At 38.2% G+C, this 19391-nt stretch overlaps 5 protein-coding genes across 5 annotated transcripts in view; all 5 read right to left on the reverse strand.

The window, feature by feature from the left end:
• Positions 1–1251: 1251 nt before the first annotated feature.
• On the reverse strand, positions 1252–8394 carry LOC121958175 (lactose-binding lectin l-2-like). Its single transcript, XM_042507046.1, has 2 exons — positions 8037–8394; positions 1252–1379 (listed from the first exon to the last, which is right to left on the reverse strand). Exons 1-2 carry the CDS (start codon positions 8392–8394, stop codon positions 1252–1254), a joined length of 486 nt encoding a protein of 161 aa, XP_042362980.1.
• On the reverse strand, positions 2271–2759 carry LOC121957738 (lactose-binding lectin l-2-like). Its single transcript, XM_042506489.1, has one exon. The coding sequence runs from the start codon at positions 2754–2756 to the stop codon at positions 2271–2273; it is 486 nt and encodes a 161-aa protein (XP_042362423.1). The 5' UTR covers positions 2757–2759.
• A 2850-nt stretch (positions 8395–11244) lies between the features above and the next one.
• On the reverse strand, positions 11245–11929 carry LOC121957961 (lactose-binding lectin l-2-like). The gene has a single exon (XM_042506795.1). The coding sequence runs from the start codon at positions 11903–11905 to the stop codon at positions 11417–11419; it is 489 nt and encodes a 162-aa protein (XP_042362729.1). The 5' UTR covers positions 11906–11929; the 3' UTR covers positions 11245–11416.
• Positions 11930–13500: 1571 nt separating this feature from the next.
• On the reverse strand, positions 13501–14789 carry LOC121957436 (lactose-binding lectin l-2-like). Its single transcript, XM_042506014.1, has one exon. The coding sequence runs from the start codon at positions 14563–14565 to the stop codon at positions 14170–14172; it is 396 nt and encodes a 131-aa protein (XP_042361948.1). The 5' UTR covers positions 14566–14789; the 3' UTR covers positions 13501–14169.
• Positions 14790–15379: 590 nt separating this feature from the next.
• rapgef5a (Rap guanine nucleotide exchange factor (GEF) 5a) overlaps positions 15380–19391 on the reverse strand; it is a 61587-nt gene continuing 57575 nt past the window's right edge. Inside the window, exon 26 of the mRNA XM_042506013.1 lies at positions 15380–18944. Coding sequence (XP_042361947.1) covers positions 18826–18944 — 119 coding nt within the window. The 3' untranslated portion in view covers positions 15380–18825. The remainder of the gene's footprint in view (positions 18945–19391) is intronic.

Here is a 19391-nt window from a genome sequence, read left to right on the forward strand (position 1 = left end):
GTTTTAGGTTTTTATGTTTTATTTCCTCTCTGATGAAGAGCCACTTAGATTGTTTTTACTTACACCTGACAAAATACATTTTAAAGAAAGTTCTTTGCTTTACCAAAGATTGCCAGGAAAATGTTTCTTTTCTGCAACTATCTCCGGTAAGTGTTGGTGATAAGTGATTAGAGTTTGTCATTGAAGAGACTTTTTTTCTATTACAAACTAAGCTGCTCATAGTGTGTTTAAAGGTGGGTCTGCATTTTGAGATCCTCTAAGTATTCTCTCTTGTAATGACTCAAAAATGCTCTAAATCACAATTCTCCCCTGTCCACTCGACTCACAGTGATCTAAGCTTCAAGGTGAAATGATGATGAATAATAGTGGGACACAAATGTCTACTTTATTGCAGTTTAACCTGTTCTATTCCCACATGGAACAGACATAAAAAAAATTAAACTGAAATTGCCACAAACATGCAGTTGGAGAATCTGTAGAGTAAATTTTTTTACTACTGTTTACTTGCAATGTTAATATTACACTGCAGAATTAAGAGGAAAAGAATGGTACTATTATTATTAAATATGAAAAATTTCCTTTGTGAATGACCAACATTAGCAAAATGAATGTTGATGAAATGACCTCTGTATACACAGAATCCTGCACATTTATGTCTTTATTTTGGATTTCCAGTGCATTTAGCAAAAAATAGCAACTTTACACAGTAATGACACTGGACAATAAAACACCAAAAACACCTTCATTTGAAACAAGAGAAAAAAAGAGAACGTATGCTGCCCTCAAGTGGCCACAAAACATAACAAAACGTCTGTGTTCGAGTATTGCAGCTTCTGTAATCTACTTCAACATTAACTTCCAATCATGGCACAATAACTTTAGTCACCTCAAAAAATACATAAAAAAAACAATATCTTACAATGAATAAGTAATGCCGCACAATTACTCTGCTCTTTCAACACAATGAGCAGTGTTGTGCATGTGTGTCTTGTACAGGTTAATTGTAAAAATGATCACCACAAAGCCTGTCTGTGACATAGACCATGGCTCTGATCTATCCCCTCCAGCAGTCCAAGAATCTTGGTTTTATAAAATGCGTCTTTAAAAAAAGACTACATAACTTAAAAAGAAGAAGTAACACAGTATTCCTCTTTCAAATACACACTTTAATTTACAAATGTATGTATGTTTTTTATTGTTGAAGTCCAGTGCATTTACACAGAATAACAGGCTGAACAAGACATAACTAACTCAGCTGAAAACAGACTTTGCACAAACAAATGGTAAAGAACGAGAGCACGGTCGGTCATTCCACTTTGACTCTTTATTGTAGTTATTGTGAACACAGTTTTCATGCCCTCCATAGTTGTTTGGCTCTCCTGCATTCCACCAGACGAAGTTGACTGCAGTCCCATCAGACCACATCCATCTGCCTTCTCTGTGAATGTCCGAGAGTCCGATCCAGGTCCATCGCTGAGCAGGATCAAAGTTCTTGATCAGGGATTTGACGAAATTCTGTTCAGTCAGACTGTGGATCGACACCAGGTTGGCTCCCTCTGACACACAGAAGAGCTCTCCATCAGCCCAGGTCACATGTGTGGCAACGTACTTGAAGCAGCGGCCTTGGAAACTGTACCAGAACACGGGACAGAATCCACGGTGTAGTTTCACATCAGAAGGAGACACAGCACCCAAAATCAGACCAAGCAAGAAGAGGAACAGGAGCATGTTTGTTTTAGAGTGTCTTTTTAAGTCTGTGTACAATGTGATCTGCACCATGATGTTATCTGGGATCTCACAGACAGGCCACTTCATTTATATGCTTCAGAGAAGGTGTTTTCACTGTTGGTGTGATATCATTGGTCAAATGCACTTGGCAGACACTTTCACTTGTACACAACAACACAGAATCTGATCATGAGCCAAGAAAAGACCACCAATCACAGTGGGACAAACATTTCTACTGCTAAATGTTGAGTTTTATGTACATAATTAAGTATGGACATGTAAGTAGTGCCCATGTGATTGCAAAAGCTTTTACATTTGATTTGTTCCCATATTTATCTAATACACAGAGACTGGACCAGACATAATAAAACAGTTTTAGAATTGAAATAGTCACAGAAAGGTGAATAATTTGAGTAAAATGTCTATTTATGTTAATATCACATTTTCATTTTGCCAAATGGAGTGTAAATACATTACTCATATGTTTTTTAAAATGGTCAGAATCAGGAAAACAGTGACCAGGTTCAGTCAGACGTATGTAGCTAAGGACAGGTTATGCGAGATGCACAAACAGAAGGAAAAGTGTTAGAACATGCAACATCATTCCATTTCAGTTCTGTAGAAAAGTTGTTTTCAACACAGTGTTCATTTCCTCCAACGTTGTTTGGCTCCCCTGTCTTCCAAAAGACAAAGCCCACTGCACAACCATCAGACCACATCCATTTGCCTTCTTTGTGGATGTCACTGAGTCCGATCCAGGTTCTTCCCTGAGCAGGGTCAAAGTTCTTGATCAGGGATTTGACAAAATTCTCTTCATCCCGACTGTGGATAGACACCAGGTTGCCTCCCTCTGACACACAGTGGAGTTCTGCATCAGCCCAGGTCATGTCTGTGCCGACATACTTGTAGCAGCGGCCGTTGAAATTGAACCAGAACATGGGACAGGCGCCACGCTGGAGCTTCATTTGATGATCGTCTGAGGGAGACACAGCACCCAGAGCCAGACCAAACAAGAGGAAGAGAAGCATGTTGGTATTGAATTCTCTGTGTAAGACTTTAGAGTATGTGATCTGCACCGCTGGATGTTATCTAGAATCCTGCAGACAGCTGAAGCTGACCTTCTTTTATATGCTTCGGATAGGGTGTCTGCACTGTTGGTGTAATATCATTGGTCAAATGCACTTGGCAAACACTTTTACACGGACACAATGAAACAGAACATGAGGCAATAAAGACCACAAATTTGCGGTCACATAAATGTCATGTCACATAAAACCTATCATTCATTAATTTCAGTGAAATATTGACATAATGAAACCAAAAAAAACAAACCATAAGGGGAACAAGGGGAGAGGAGGGTTCACATTATTTACAGTGCAATGTAAAATTAATATTACCTATTGAAGGACTACATTATAGTCCTATGTAAAATGTGCACGAGGAGTGCTTGAATAAAAATTAACCACAACCCTAAAAAAATTGAATAAATTAAAAGACCATCAGTAACGCAAGATAAATAAATGAAGAGCTAGTGTTTGTCTTTCAGCCGCATTATATGTTTAGTCCATCATAACAATACAATCAGAATTTTTCTAGTCTCAAACAAAACAGGCCTAAAGAAAGAAAAAAACAAGCAAACAAGCAGCACAAACAAGCAAACAAAGCCACTGGTCTCTGTTCCATAAATTCCAGGAAGCTTTTTATCTTTTGTGATCTATGCCATTTGAAGCAAGTCACTACAAAGACTAATATATCAGAGGCCACCATAGATCCATAAAGATGTTCTCATTTACTTTCTTTTTGACTTTTGAATTTAAAACCCAACAAATTTGTGACACCAATGTGTAACAGTTGGAGAATTTTCATGGACTTAATTATATGGGACACATTTTGTTACAAGCTTAAGAAATATAGTGCTTTGAAATTATACTAAACTGGTTGGCGAAACATGGATGAAAATGCCAAAAGCAATACAATATTGTATAAGTTATTCCAAAGAAAAAGAGGATATGAGGCCTGGTTGCTTTCTTCCAAAACATCTTAAGTGTAAATATTATGATGGTTTTCTTCCCATAGCCTCACGTCTTTCACAATGTCCATAATGTCCCGTTAGCTATTCTGAGAATTTACATTTAACCTTTTTTTGTGTGGAATGAATTAGAAATATCTTGATAGGTCCAAAAAGAGCCACATCCTGTGGTGACTTTACTAAGTTGAGTATGTGACAAAAAGTGACAGAAGTGGTTAAAATCCCAAAGTATTTTGAACTTGTATAAAAGACATAACAATATTATCAACATCAAGAAAAACCTTTTTATTCTGGAGTTGAGTTATATATGATAAAGTAAATAAATTCAAACATTTGTGTCTTTATCGTGTGGGCTTAATGTTTGATAACACAAGGTGTCACGCTGGAGCCTCACTGGATGGTCATCAGAAGGAGAAATAGCACCCAGAGCCAGACCAAACAAGCAGAGGAGGAAAAGCATGGTGGTGTCGGAGTCTCTGTCTTAGCCTCTGAAGAAAGTGATCTGCACGCTTGGATGTTATTTGAAAATCTTGCCACTTTCTTTTATGTGCTTCAGAGAGGGTGTGTTTATGATGGTGTGGTATCATTGGTTTCTCTCTTTGAAGTATGTGATCTGCACTACTGGATGTTTTGGAGCATCTTAAGTTGTTGCATCTCAGTTGAACAACCCTTTTATTTTATATGCATCAGAGAGGGTGTGTTCATGTTGGTGTGATATCGTGGGTCAAATGCACTTGGCAGACACTTTCACTTGTACACAACAACACGATATTTGAACATGAGCCCCACCAAAAAATGAAGACAATAAGTTAAGCAATGTCATATTAATTACCTAATTTATTCATTTCACTAATATTGACATTGTAAAACTAGAAAAGAAAAATAAATAGCACAGTGTTCCTTTTACAAATGAAAATTTTAACTCACAAGCATTTTAAACAAAGTGTTATTAAATTCAACACACACACAGTTTTAAGAGGTTCATATTATTTATAGTGCAATGTAAAACTATTAGCTCATTATCTATTGGAACGAAAACAATATAGTCCAGGAAGAAACTTGCATGAGGATTGTCTGGATAAAAGTTAACCAGGACTTTAAAATGAAAACAAGGAAATAACAAACATGCAATAAATGCTTACTATTTATCTGCAATTGTTGAACTTTGGCACATTCAGGAGAGCTCTAGTGTTTGTTTTATTATTGTGTCAAAAGAATTCTTCTGTAGTAGAGATAAGAAAGAAAGAAAGAAAAAAAGAAAGAACAAGAATTTATATAGCCCTTTATCACTATATGATCCATTTCTAATCTATTTCAGGAACCTTCCAATCTAATATAGGTTACCTTTTGAACTTTGGACCAAATCACTGAGACTACCGGAAAAAATATTTATCGGAGGCTATCAATGATCAATAAAGATATTGTCAGTTCCTTGTTATTGTGGCACTAAGATGTTTACTGGAAAACCCCTAAAAGATGAGGAACCTGGCTTACGGTCAGTTGTTGCACAGATAATCAGTGGCAGTGTCTATTATGTGAATTCCTGGATACTAAATGTTTATCAGCAAATTTCTGTTGTTGTCCCAATATTATTTCCTCTTAAAGTGTGCGAAAGTTGCATATCACAGGACACGTGCAAATAATCACTGATTGTGGATACACTGCATCACACACTGCCATGGCTGTAAAAACAAAGGGACATTAGATTACAGGAAATTATTATAATAAAAATAATAACCATGGCAGCATAGTCTGTCAGTTCAGGGATTTTTATGGCAATTTTGGGGGCTTCTGGTTAATTTTTTTCAATGATTTTTATGTTGCTGCATTATACCACACTGTCGTTAAGCAGGTTCTTGTTGAGACCCTACAAGAGTAATCATGGCATCTACTGAATGACGGCTGCTATACTATGCTACCTATTAAGAACTAATGTTTTCTTGTATGTGTATCCTGTTGAATTAACATCGCTTGTTAAGCATTTTGGCGTTCTTCTGTTCATCAGCTAACACTACAATAACCCTGCACTGTAAGACCTGTTTTTGGCTCCAGAATAGTAACAGTTGATGCAGATATTGTATTTTATACAACTGTTAGGTCCGACCAAGCAATTTGACTGGTCCAGAGGCATTTCATGAGTGATGATATATAGTACAACATCACTGGGACTGTTACCTGTTAACTCTGCATGTATCACTCCTCTTCACAGCTGTTCAAAATCCTAGATTAGGCTCACACTAATGGTCGTAGTTATCTAAATTTACCATTGATTATATTGTAGATTGCCGTTCACTGGGAGCAAACCAGCTGTCGCAGATGTTACAATAATGTGCACTTAGACAGCGACACACTCATTTTGCACTAACCACAGCCTGAGATATATTGACACATACACACATGCTGTCTGATACAGGACTCCAGGTGACGGAGATCACAGCAGTGAGTGGACACATGCTGGAGTGACAAACTGTCCGCAAAAGTGTCTGTTAACAGACTCTTCATGATTAGCAGGCTATTGAAGCCTGTAGGGATTCATGAGGTCAGTAATAAACAGTAAGATGTCATCTGCATACAGTTCAGCCTTGTTTGGATTCTTGTTGTGACTCTAATGGCTGCAAGGGGCAGTTCAGTGGCTGACACAAAAATCAGCAGAGATAAACGGTCTCGTCGATAGTGGAGCTCCTCAACAAAAGCTCTGATTATTGGATGTCATTAGGCATTTAACTTTCCCTGGGTCAGTAGAATATGGGATTCATCAAGCTAATAACAATTTCCTTGTGGCCTGACTTTTTTATGACACTAAAGAAGTAATGTTTTTTATTCAAGGTCTGATTAACGTCAAGTGAGATGATGAGACTTTGTATTGCTGAATGTTTGTAGGCTGCGTGTTGAATGCAGGATGAGTACAATATCATGGCACACCCTGAAATCAGTCATCATAAAGTCAGAACACATTTTTATGAGGAGTAAGATCTGCTTTACATGATCAAGGACCAGATGTTATTCCAGGGCTCATTTAAGAAAATCAAATTATGTTGGAAAAAAGACATTGATACATACACAAACCAAGAGTTCTGCATTACATCTATGCTGCAGGACACAAGGGGACATTTGTCAGACCCAGTATAGATCCAAATTATTGACGGTCCAACAGTCCATACAGTACAATATTACAAAATAAAAATATCAATGACAAATATGCCAGAGAAGTGTTTATAAAAGTTAAACTATAACTCTGAAATGAAAATTCAAAAATAACAGACCAGAAATGTTAACTAATTATCAACAGTTGTTGGCCTCTGGCACATTCAGGAGAGCTCTGTTTGTTGTACCATATAATTACATATTTGCGTGATAACAATGCTTATCAACATTATCACAGTATCAAAATAAATCCTGAGTTATAAAAAAGAGAAATAAAGCTTATATCCTTTCCCTTACTGGCTAAAGGCAAATCTACTTCTGACATGTACTGTAGTTGGATGGAAAACCAAGAATATTTCAATCCACTGTGTCCTTAATATGCCCTTCAGACAAAGTCACTAACATCATGAGGGCAAATAACTTATCAGTGCGATCCAGCTCTGCATAAGCCCAAGTCAAAGGTGTGGCAATATACTTGTAGCAGCAGCTGTTGAGGCTGATCTGTTGTTTTGGGTCATTTCAGGGATATATCCTTTAAACCTAAGAATAATTCTGTGATCAGTGTGTATTAGTCAACTAAACACGGAAGGATTACGTGCAGTTTGATTTCATTACTGACTAACTTAACCACTAACACATAAATCAGGTAAGACCGGAAATGTTCCATTAAGTTGTTTCTTACTTCTCTGTAGATGAACTATTTAAGAAAGAATGAACACAGGGCATACAAACCTGTGGATTAATATGCCACAATGTTTACTGTATATTACTTTATTTCATTCTTATATTTATGACAAATATTTGTTTGAGATTAATAAAAAGGAGTGGAAATATTGTTTTTGATTAACCACTGGAGTTACTTGTGTGAATGACCAAAATTCATGAAAATGAAATGACTTCTGTGTACACACACATAAGTGCACATTTGTGTCTTTATTCACATATATATCACATCAACAGAGCAACAGATGAACAGTGACCAGGTTCAGTCAGACATAAAACCATCTCAGTGGTTAAGGACAGGGCACATGAGATGCACAAACAGAGGGATAATTGTTAGAACAAACACAGTCATTCCATTGATAACCATAGTTGGTTTCAGCACAGTTTTGACCTGATGAACCATTTGGTATGCCTGGATACCAATAGGAAAAGTTGACATCAGTCCCATCAGACCACATCCATGTGCCTTCTTTGTGGGTGTCACTGAGTCCAATCCAGGTATATCCCTCAGCATGGTCAAAATTTCGGATCAGGGATCTGATGAAATTCTGTTCATCCGCGCTGTGGATGGACACCAGGTGGGCTCCCTCTGACATGCAGTGAATCTCTGCATCAGCCCAGGTCATACGTGTGGCGATGTACTTGTAGCAGCGGCCGTTAAAGCCATACCAGAACATGGGACAGTTGCCACGCTGGAGCTTCACTGGATGGAGTACAGAAGGAGATACCGCACCCAGAGCCAGACCAAACAAGCACAGGAGGAAGAGCATGGTGGATTGGAGTCTCTGTCTTAGTCTTTGAAGAAAGTGATCTGCACGCTTGGATGTTATTTGAAAATCTTGCTGATAGCTGAAAGGCCACTTTCTTTTATGTGCTTCAGAGAGGGTGTGTTTATGATGGTGTGATGTCGTTGGTCAAATGCACTAGATTTTTTTTTTTTTAATTGTACACAACAATACGGTATCTGAATATGAGCCAAAACACACAAAGATAAAAAATTGCAAGATTTAACATAAAACCTTTATTTTTTTCATTACAGTATATTGTTGACATAATAAAACTAGAAAGACAAAAGAAATAACACTATGTTCCTCATATATATGGAAATTTGAATTCATAAGCATTTTAAACAAAGTGTTGCTCAATTCAACACACTCCAGTGGCTCATGGCTAATGTTAGCAACCTTTAGGTAAATAGCTGTATTAGTCGCTTTGCCGATTATAGACCGTTGTCCTCTTGACCTAGTGTTCCAGTAGCTTTGCATTATAGCTGAATACCAAACTTAGTAGTATAACATTATTCCATATCTCCATGTAAAAACTGCAGTGCATCCTGTTCGAATTTGCACTGTACTACTGTTCGAATTTGCACTGTACTGTTTTATTTGCACTGTTCTTTCTACTTCTATTGTAAATTTCTAAATTTCTTCTATTGTAAATTTTTAAATTTTTAAATTTCTTTTATATTTGCTAAACGTTAGGCATTCTGTGGACAGCAAAGTAAGAATTTCATTGTACAGGGAAACATGTTTCCATACTGTGCATATGACAATAAACACTTGAATCTTTGAATCTTGAATCTTGAATCTGTTCAGCAAAAGTTACTTAATTCCCTTTAAAGAAAAAAATCCATTCTCAGAATTTATGAATGTTATTTTCATCATCTTAAACAGTTTATTTAATTTGTGAACACAAATAATAAGTACTGAAAGTCTGGCTGGGTTGCTGCAGCAGTGTGGACAAAACTGGCTACATTTTTATTCGAGGACATGTTGGTGACAACAAGGGTTCAAACGCATAGAAGACTAAACTGCTCAGAAGACATGTCTGTTTAAAAGCGGGTCTTCATCACAGCTGCGCAATACATCTGTGCTGCAGGACTCAAAGAAACTTTGTCTGTAAAACATGTATAGGTTCATTATCATTTTAATGTAAAATTATTAGTCGTTATCATCCATCACAGTGTTTCCTAAAGGACTTCACGAGTACCATTAGTCCTGCATGTTTTGGATTTCTCCCTGCTCCAACACCAGCCAATTCAAGCGATTAACTTGATTTGAATTCCTGAGGCTGCTTGATAACAACTTGATCATTTAATTCAGCTATGTTGCAGCAGAGAGAGATAAAAAAAAAAATGCTGGATTGAAGGGAGGTTTGGGAAACATTGATTGATTAGAAAGAAAATATATTGGGGGATTCACTATGGGGGAACTTAAGTAATTTTTTTCAATGTGTGTGAGGAGTGTTTGGATAAAAATTAACAAGTGCTTTGAAATGTAAACAAGGAAATAACAAACATGCAATAAATTTGCATATTTACTGACAGTTGTTGAACTCTAGCACGTTCTGTAAAATTCCAGTGTTTTATTATTATTATGATTACACTTTATTGTATCACAACAGTTCTTATCAATATCATTACTGTACCAAATGTGCCTGAGATATAACAGAGACCAAAAAGAAAGCGGGAGAGAGATGATCTCTTTATGACTATATAATCTATTTCTAATATCTTTCCGAGGAACCTTTCAATCCAATGTAGGCAACCTTTAGACATTTGGACCAAGTCACTGAGATTACGGGAAAAGTGATTTATCAGAGGCTATCAAAGATCAATAAAGATGTTGTCAGCTCCTTGTTTTTTTGGCACTGAGATGTTTACTGGAAAACCCCTAAAAGATGAGGAAACCTAGTAAGTGGTCAATATGCTATAATGTGGCAAAATTCAGTGCCAGTGTCCATAATGTCAATTCCCGGATATTTTAATGTTCATCTGCAATTTTCTGTAGTGGTCATATATTATTTTTTCTTAAAGTATGCTAGAGTAGCATACTCTCACAGGACACATGCACATTATCACTGATCTGCATTACACATTTTCCTGCCATGCCAGTTTGTTAATCGCAAAGGCTTACAGATTGAAGAATTATGGCGACAGACATGAGCCCTGTATCATCAGAGGAAGGTAGGAAAGAATGATGTGAACAAATAAATGATAAAAACAAAAGCAGCTGTCTTTTGTATATTTTAATGAAGTAAAGATAATTAAAGAAAAAGAGAAAGAAAAGAGTTTAACAGAATTAATCTATTTCAGCGGAGAGGACAGAGCTCAGATAGCTAGAGTGTACTGAATGAGCCTGACCAAGAAGATTGCATTCGGTCATATATTTATAATTGCAAACACAGTGTTAGGAAAATAGGGAGTTTACCTCCTCTGAGATAAGGTGAAACAAAGAACACTTGTCTCCTTTCCCCTAAAACAGCAAGTTTCTCACTCACAAATGAAACTTCCAAGGACAGTTAGTAAGATGATTTTACACAAGTTCATTTGAGTTCACTGAGTTGAGTTCACTTCAGGTTAATTCAAAGGTTAATATAAGATTAATAATGAATATAACGTAAATACAAGGTAATTAAAGTAAATATATATGGCAAAAGATAATTTTGTCACTACAGATTCTAGCTGCATCCTGAAACATTTACAGACTCAAGTATTGGCGTAGTGCACATCTGAGAGCAAAATGATCGAGTGACCTCTGCATCAGCTAAGGAAAGAAAAGACTTTAGAACATGTAGAAATGTCTAGAACATGTATGCTGCGTAAATGAAAGAAGGCGATCTCTTTGTTGATTTCTTTAATATGTTAATCAATACCGAGGGCTGAGTCAAAGTTACATTTGAAAACGTACAAACACCCACACATTTATATCTTTCCCATGCAGGCTTAATGCATAACGAAGAGCAACAGGTGTAAAGTCTCTGAGTTTAATCAGGCATAACCTTCTTTTTTTGCTATGGACAAATCGTGCGAGATTCACAAACAAACGGGAATGTCTGAGAACACTGATGGTCATTCCATTTCAGTTCTGATCCAATGTTTTTGTGTCCACAGTGTTCGTTTCCTCCAGCGTTGTCTGGCTGCCCTGCACCCCACAAGGTAAAGTTGACTGCAGACCCGTCAGACCACATCCATCTGCCTTCTTTGTGGATATCACTGAGTCCGATCCAGGTCCATCCCTGAGCAGAGTCGAAGTGCTTGATCAGGGCTTTGACAAAATTATGTTCATCCAGACTGTGGATAGACACCAGGTTGGTTCCTTCTGACACGCAATGGAGTTCTGCATCAGCCCAGGTCATACGTGTGGCCACGTACTTGTAGCAGCGACCATAGAAGCTGAACCAGGACATGGGACAGTCTCCACGCTGGAGCTTCATTTGATGATTGTCTGAGGGAGACACGGCACCCAGAGCCAGACCGAAGAAGAGCAGGAAGAGGAGCATGTTGGTGTTGGACTCTTTGTCTTTGTGATCTGCACAATTGACAACTGACAGTTGAAAGGCCATGTTTTTTTATACGCTTCAAAAGGGGTGTCTGCACGAGGCGTTTTATCATTGGTCAGATGCACTTGGCAAAGACTCTCACCTGTACACAACAAAACAGTATTTGAATGTGAGCAAATAAAGACCACAAGCTCAGCCAGAGATGTTACGTAAAACCTGTAATTTATTTCTTTTAAGTCAAATGTTGAAGTAGAATAATGCTGCTTTAGAAACACATAGCTTCAGCAGTAAGAAGGTTTAAGGTATACAACAAACCAAACAGGCATATATTTACACATCAACAATATTACAAATCCTTTGATGTTTCCCCCTTTGCATGGCAAACTTTGTTTTTCATTTTAACATGAAAACAGGTTTTTAATCAAATAAGAGCTTCTTTTTTTCTTAAATGTAATTTTACTAAATTTCCTGTTGGTTTCCCATCCATTTCAGAAAGAAGCTACATCTATCTGACTTGTTCTTACGCTGCGCTCAAGTGGCCACAGAACATAACAAGTATCTTTACATCACAGCATTATAGCTTCAAGCCACAAAAATGCACTTTAACACTGTTAGACCCCTGAACATGGCACATTATCTCAAGCAACATTTGTTGTACAATAAAGAGACTTCTTTAGTCTTTAAAACTTACATCCACATAATATAAACTACTTAAATGGCACAAAGAAATTTTAATCAGCCTGCGTTGCTGTAACAGTGTCCATAAAACATTCAGGGAGGTGTTGGTGACAACGAGGGCTCAGAGTGTGTCTTTAAAGGTGAGTGTGTCTTGTATTGTGAAGCAGGTGGACTCAAAGGCAGGAAACTGCAGACAACTCTAAACAGATCTTTAAGCCAGGTTGGAAGAGAAAAAGAAAGACTGAACTGAAAATCAGGACTTAAATACAAACTGGACTGACGTGGAGATCAAGTGCAGGTGGAGAAAAAGGGCAAAGAAGCTCAGGTGAAGGGAATAAGGTGATGAGGCAGAAGAACAGGAAGAGAGCTGATTGGCTGAGAAAAACCGAGGAGCAGGGAACAGACTAATGAGGCTGATGTAAGACTGGTGTGACAGAAAACAGGCGGGAAACAGACAAAGCAGGAAGAGCTAAGAACCACAAGGGAAAGTGGGAGCAGCTGAGCGCACTGTTGGACCATAGAGGGACAGGCAAACTAATCAGGGCCGGGCAGGCAGAAACTAAGGCGGGAAAACACACAAAACAGGACATAAAAGCAGACATGACACATAAAGTGAATCTACAAAATAAAGCAGGAAACAGATAAAACATGAATAAATACACAAAACAAGGAAAAATAAAGAGAAAATCCAGGATATGACACATATTTATAATATAATAGACTAAAACAGGAAATATGATGCAACAAAGAAACACAGAAAACCTGAAAACCCAAGCTCTAGAGATCAAAACCATCATAATAATGAAACGTGTAGACAAAGATGAATCACTAATATAACTTAAAGATGTATGTCCCACAGTCTTCAACAGAAAGTCTTTTGCAAAAGTCTGAGGCCCTCTGGATACAGAGCAGGACTGTGACAGAGGGTTTAAATATTTCAAGCACAATGTAAAATTATCAATATCTGCTGGCACATAAAAATATCACAGTCCCATGAGAAGTCACAAATGTAAAAAGGAAATAAAATTCAAGCAATAACATGAAAAAAGAAAGAATGAAACAAAGAAAGAAAAAATGTACTCTGCCCCAATGACTACATGACACAGTTAAGTCCACCTACAAATTTCAGTTACTTTTCAATCCAATTTGCCCTTTGTACCTTAAATCAAGTCCTTTTTTTGGCACTGAGCTGTTTATTGGAAAACCCCCAAAACTCCTGATACCCTTATGCTGATGGCTCTATTTAAATAGGGCAAAATTTCATGTGAAAGGGTGTTAGGTGACTATAAGGGGCCTTCTTTTTTCAAGGTGAAATCAATTATTAAACTCTTGTAGAGTTCAAGAATACCAAAATCCTATGTTAATTTTTTAAAGTTTTAATGTTTAACTCTTCACATCATCTCGGGACAGTGTAAAGTGGTGGACTTAAAAAATGTATTGTCAAAGTCCAAAAGTGTTTTGATTTTGTGTGAAAGACAGAACATTATCATCATCAAACAATCCTTTTTTGTCAGTTTATTCATGAGAAAATGCAGAGCAACATGAGGAGGGTTAAAACTTTGAATCAGACACAACCTTCTCACTTGCTAAGGACAAATTGTGCGAGATGCACAGACAAATGACAGTGTGTAAGCACACGAAAAATCATTCCATTTCTGTTCTGTGCCAATGTTTCTGCGTCCACAGTTTTCATTTCCACTGCTGTTGTTTGGCTCTCCTGCAAGCCACATGACAAAGTTGACTGCGCACCCATCAGACCACATCCCTGCTCCTTCCTTCTGGGTGTCAGTGAGTCCGATCCAGGTCGCTCCCTGAGCCGGGTCAAAGTTCTTGATCAGGTCTTTGACGAAATTGTCTTCATCCAGACTGTAGAGAGACACCAGGTTGGCTCCCACTGACAGACAGTGGAGTTCTGCATCCGCCCAGGTCATACGTGTGGCGACGTACTTGTAGCATCGACCGTTGAAACTGAACCAGAACATGGGACAGTCTCCCTGGTGGAGCTACACTGGATGGTCATCAGAAGGAGACACAGCACCAAGAGCCAGACCAAAGAAGAAGAGGAGGAAGAGGGACATGTTGGTGTCAGAGTCTCTGCCCAAGTATGATCTTTACTATTGGACAGTTGAAAGGCCATGTTTTTTTTATACGCTTCAAAAGGGGTGTCTGCATGAGGCGTTTTAACATTGGTCAGATGCACTCGGCAAATGCTTTCACTTGTACACAACGAAGCAGTATTTGAACATGAGCCAATAAAGACCACACGCTCACCCAGAGATGTCACATAAAACCTATAATTTATTCATTTCAGTCAAATGTTGACATAGTAAAATGCTGCTTTAGAAAAGACATGTGGCTTCAGCTTCAGAAGGTTGAGGGGACACGAGGAGAGACGTATTGCTTTGTGGTTGACCTTTTTTTTCATTTACAACTGATAAATAATAACAACATACCAAACATGGGTATATATTTACACATCAACAATATTACAATAGTACAAAGCTTTCAGTGTGTCCTCTCTTGCATTGTGAATTTTTGTGGGTTTTTTATCATATTAACATGCAAACAGGTTTTAAACAACATTGTTAAAAAACGTGACTTTACACAGTCTTGACAACAGCCGTTAAAACACTAAATACACTTTCCTGCTGGTTTCCTGTCCATTTCTGCATTTGGGACAACAGAAGAGCGTCATCGCACTGCCTTGCTCTTCTGCTGCCCTCAAGTGGCCACAAAACATGACAACAAGTACTTTTACATTCCAGTATTGCAGCTTCAAACCACAAACATCTGCTGTTCTCAAGAATGCACTTCCATATTGTTGAACCTCTGAACATGGCACATGAACTTTTGTCACCTCAAAAATACATAAATAAACAGTATCTTACAATAAATAAGTAATACAACACAAAAACGATTCCGCCCTTTTAACACAATGAGCAGAGGTGTGTTTGTGCATGTTTGCGTCATGTACACGTTAATTGTAAAAATGGCCATCACAAGGCCTTTCTGTGACACTGAAAATGAACAGACCGTGGCTCTGATTTATCAGCTCTAGCTGTTCAAATGTAACTGACTTAATCGCCTTTTAAAGGGAAAATACGCTCTCACTTTTTACTCGCGTTATTTTAATAATCTTTTGTGAAATATTTGTGGGTATGAATAACTCCTGGAGGGAATAAAATCTCAAGACTCACATATGTAGCACACCTTAAAAATAAATAGACTTTGTCAGTATTTTTTTTTTCAGATTTTACATCCATATGATACCTGTAGTGCTAGTTATTACTCTAGATTGTTTCGGTGTGACTCACTGAGTGTTGGAGATATTGGCCTTAGAGATGTCTGCCCCAATATAATTGAACTAGATGGCACGCAGCTTGTGGTGCTCAAAGCGCGAAAAAATACATTTGGGAAACTCAACAGTAATGTTTTTTCCAAAAATGATGGCCCAGTTTCTCAAGAAAAGAATTTCTTTCCATATCACTGTGCAGAAGGAAGCAGTGATATCATTGACGGGTGTTGTTTGAAAGACAGAAAATAGTTCCCACATAAAAATGCTCAAAGCAAGGTCTGTGGATTCTCTCAAGTAACCGGGTCATGATTTCTGGAGAGATTGCCAGTGAGTTGGGTTTTTTTTCCTAAGCACCATAAGCCGAGTGTCATCTTGTTATTACATTGGGGAGAAGACAGACATTTCTACAGTCGATATCTCCAACAGTTGGCAACTCACAGCAAAACAATCTAGACTGATAAAGCACTACAGGTAAGAGAAAAAAATATGTATTGTTTTTATTTAGAGGTGATCTGTTCATTTAAATGGCTTAAGAAAGCTTTCAATTTATATTCATCAATTTAACAGTTTCTGAAGGACTGGCTCCACATTCAGTGTCAGAGCATCTACGAGGTGTTGGTGACCACAGCAGGTTACAGTCTGTCTTTGAAAGAGCTTTTGATGCACAAACAGTGACTAAGCTGCTCATAACTCACAAATAATATCTATTTAAAAGTGAGTCTTCACTGTCTTTGATATTAGTTTTTTGTCATGGACCAAAGATTTTTTTGGCACTAAAGCGATTTGGGTAAACCCCAGCCCTCTGTTGTCCATTTATCTTACTGTGATCTGCAGGAGAACGCAGCTATGTGCTCTGAAAGGCTTGAAATGACTATGAACACTTGTGGCAACATTTCTACTATATTGCACTTTACCCCCTGTGTTTTTCTAACCGTCAAACAATGCAAGACATGCATCGCTACATAACATTTAGGAATCTCGCCTTTGGATGTTTCCTCCTGCTCAGCAGAAATGTACCACTGAAGCGACCAGCTATGCATGAACAGATACAGGGCGAGGACAAAATAACACAAACACTGATCTGAAAGATCTGCCAGATGCGATATTGTTGTTCTAAAGGGTGTGTTTCTTGTCTTACTTTGTGTTCATTATCATCATTCATGTAGAATTTCTGAATGATTCCCCTCATCTCATGCTGCATTTCTTCCAGACTGACATTAGCAACACGACAGGCTGGTCCCTCAGTGATTTGAATAACAAATAGATGTTTTTTGCATGTCGTGGCCATGTCAACATTTGTTTCCAGGATTTGCTTTGTTTAGAAAGAAAAAACATTTTACCTGTTAATATGTAGTTGGAGGGCCAAAGTAATGAAAACCAATGTTCGAGTGATAACTAATTGGTGAACCAAAGCTTTAAAACTCCTACCAGACAGTCTTACTATGACGGCCTGTGCCCTTGTGCTTCCACTATTCTGTCCAAACCCTGCGTTGATTTTCACACAGTTTACACAAGACCACTTCTGAGTGAAGTGATATTTTCAGTCAGCAAGAATGAATATCAAAACCTCCTCATGAACATGATTTTGTTGAATAAACTTTTTTAAACAAAGCATGACTCTTCTATTGACATAATAAACTCAAGGATTTCAAAGGGAAAAATAGCTCTATGATCGGGCTGTGTTACCATAGCAACCCGGGGTTGAGCGGGATACCATCACACACCCTGAAATCAGTCATCATAATGTCAGAAAGCATCTCTGTGAGGAGTCTGATCTGCTTTACACAATCACAGACCAGACGTCCTCCCAGGGCTCATTCAAGGAAAATTCTGTGGTTTTAAAAAAAAAAAAAAAACACTACATTACGTCTATGCGACTTTTGGCACTGAAAACATGTATAGGTCCATAATATATACAATGTAAAATGATCATTATCTACTCAAACAAAAACACCATAGAGAAGTGCATGAGGAGTGTTTGGCCTAAAGTCAGCCAGGACTCTCATGTGGAAACAAGGAGAACCAAAAACAGTTCACAGTCCATTATTGAACTCTGGCACGTTCAGGAGAGCTTTAGTGTTTCCAACGTCAAAGTCAGTCCTGTTAACGTTGCACCTTTTGTCACTCACTAGCACCGTACTGACAGAGCCTCGTTGAGAAAAGGTCAAAATGGGTAGGTATGTTACAGCGTTACTCAGCCCCGGTTGCTGTTTGCGTTACATAATACGCTACAACACAATAACCAAAAAAAGCTCCACATCATACAACTAAATAACTAAGGCATGTATTTTGGATATACATGCATCACGAGGCAGGTATGTGATATGCAGATGAAGTCATATGATGGGGCAGATTGTGGCCATCAGGTTATAAACACATTAACTCCTCTACAGATGGTTTTGTGTTTGTAACTGAAATGATGAAGAGGAAATTAAGTCCCTGGGGGTTGTGGACGAGACTTGAAAGACAGAAATAAAGGAACATTCAACCTCCTAAACAGGCTCATAAATAACCAAAAGCTCATCACAAGAACAAAAACAAGGGCATATTCAGTCCAATAGATACTGTACAAACTAATTACAGCCTCCTCTTCACTCTCACTCAGTTTGGCAAATCTCCACTTTGCTGCGCAGAATCTCCTCTTGTAGACAATTCACAGAGCGTGTGCAGACTTAAATCCTTTATAAACACATGTTCTGTGTTATAAAGCCTTGTGTCTTCATGGGTTTTCTCAGAACACATGGCACCTTATTGTCCACTTGGCACCACTGCTGGTAGTGTGATTTTGTTGCAGTGTATGTGTGAGTGTGCAGCATATTGCTGTGGAAAGCGTCCTCTGTGTCACACATACTTGGTGCGAGCATTTCTACTGTGCGGTGTCCAGTGTGTTTGTGCGTGTGTCTATGAGGGTACTTGCATGTGTGTGTGTGTGTGTGTGTGTGTGTTATTAAGCACGTGGCTCCAGCTTGTGTGACAGCTCGAAAAGCGTCTGTTGATTGTCGATAATGTGCAGGTATTGAACGCTCGCCCTCACCTCCGCACTGTCGACCCCGATTACCTCGTTGCCTAGGAGACAGACACAAAACATGCACATTAGTCACACGGAAGAGCTTTCTCTGCTGGATAGCACACACATTCACACACATTTGGTGCAAACACATACTGTATTATGACCATATAAAGAGAGTAAAAGACTGTCTGGAAATGGTTGCTTAGAAACTGCAAGAGAAAACTGAGTGGTGCTGGTGCAGTACACTAACTCAGCTGCAGGTGGAGGTAGATTCCTCACAATAAATAGATCCAATACTTCAGAATCAGAATCCTGTTTATTGCCAAGTGGGTTTTTGCATACAAGAAATTTGGAACATATTAAGACAAAATTGAATTAACTAGAATTACTGCCTCACAGCTGTATGCCTCCGCCACCTGACAAGTTGCAGTTAAGATATATTTTTGTCATCTCTTCTTGGTTTGATTTACAAAGATACATTTCAATTTTTTTTAAAAAAGATG

Source organism: Plectropomus leopardus, chromosome 18, assembly GCF_008729295.1.
Source record: "Plectropomus leopardus isolate mb chromosome 18, YSFRI_Pleo_2.0, whole genome shotgun sequence".
NCBI lineage: Eukaryota > Metazoa > Chordata > Actinopteri > Perciformes > Serranidae > Plectropomus > Plectropomus leopardus.

Bases quoted from the DNA above. Each gene is read 5' to 3' on its own strand.
- LOC121957738 (XM_042506489.1), bottom strand. From the start codon at position 2,756: ATGCTTCTCTTCCTCTTGTTTGGTCTGGCTCTGGGTGCTGTGTCTCCC.
- LOC121958175 (XM_042507046.1), bottom strand. From the start codon at position 8,394: ATGCTCTTCCTCCTGTGCTTGTTTGGTCTGGCTCTGGGTGCGGTATCT. The intron at 1,380-8,036 runs GCATACCAAATG...GGTGGAATGCAG, and splicing joins CTTTTCCTATTGGTATCCAG to GAGAGCCAAACAACTATGGA.
- LOC121957961 (XM_042506795.1), bottom strand. From the start codon at position 11,905: ATGCTCCTCTTCCTGCTCTTCTTCGGTCTGGCTCTGGGTGCCGTGTCT.
- LOC121957436 (XM_042506014.1), bottom strand. From the start codon at position 14,565: ATGTTCTGGTTCAGTTTCAACGGTCGATGCTACAAGTACGTCGCCACA.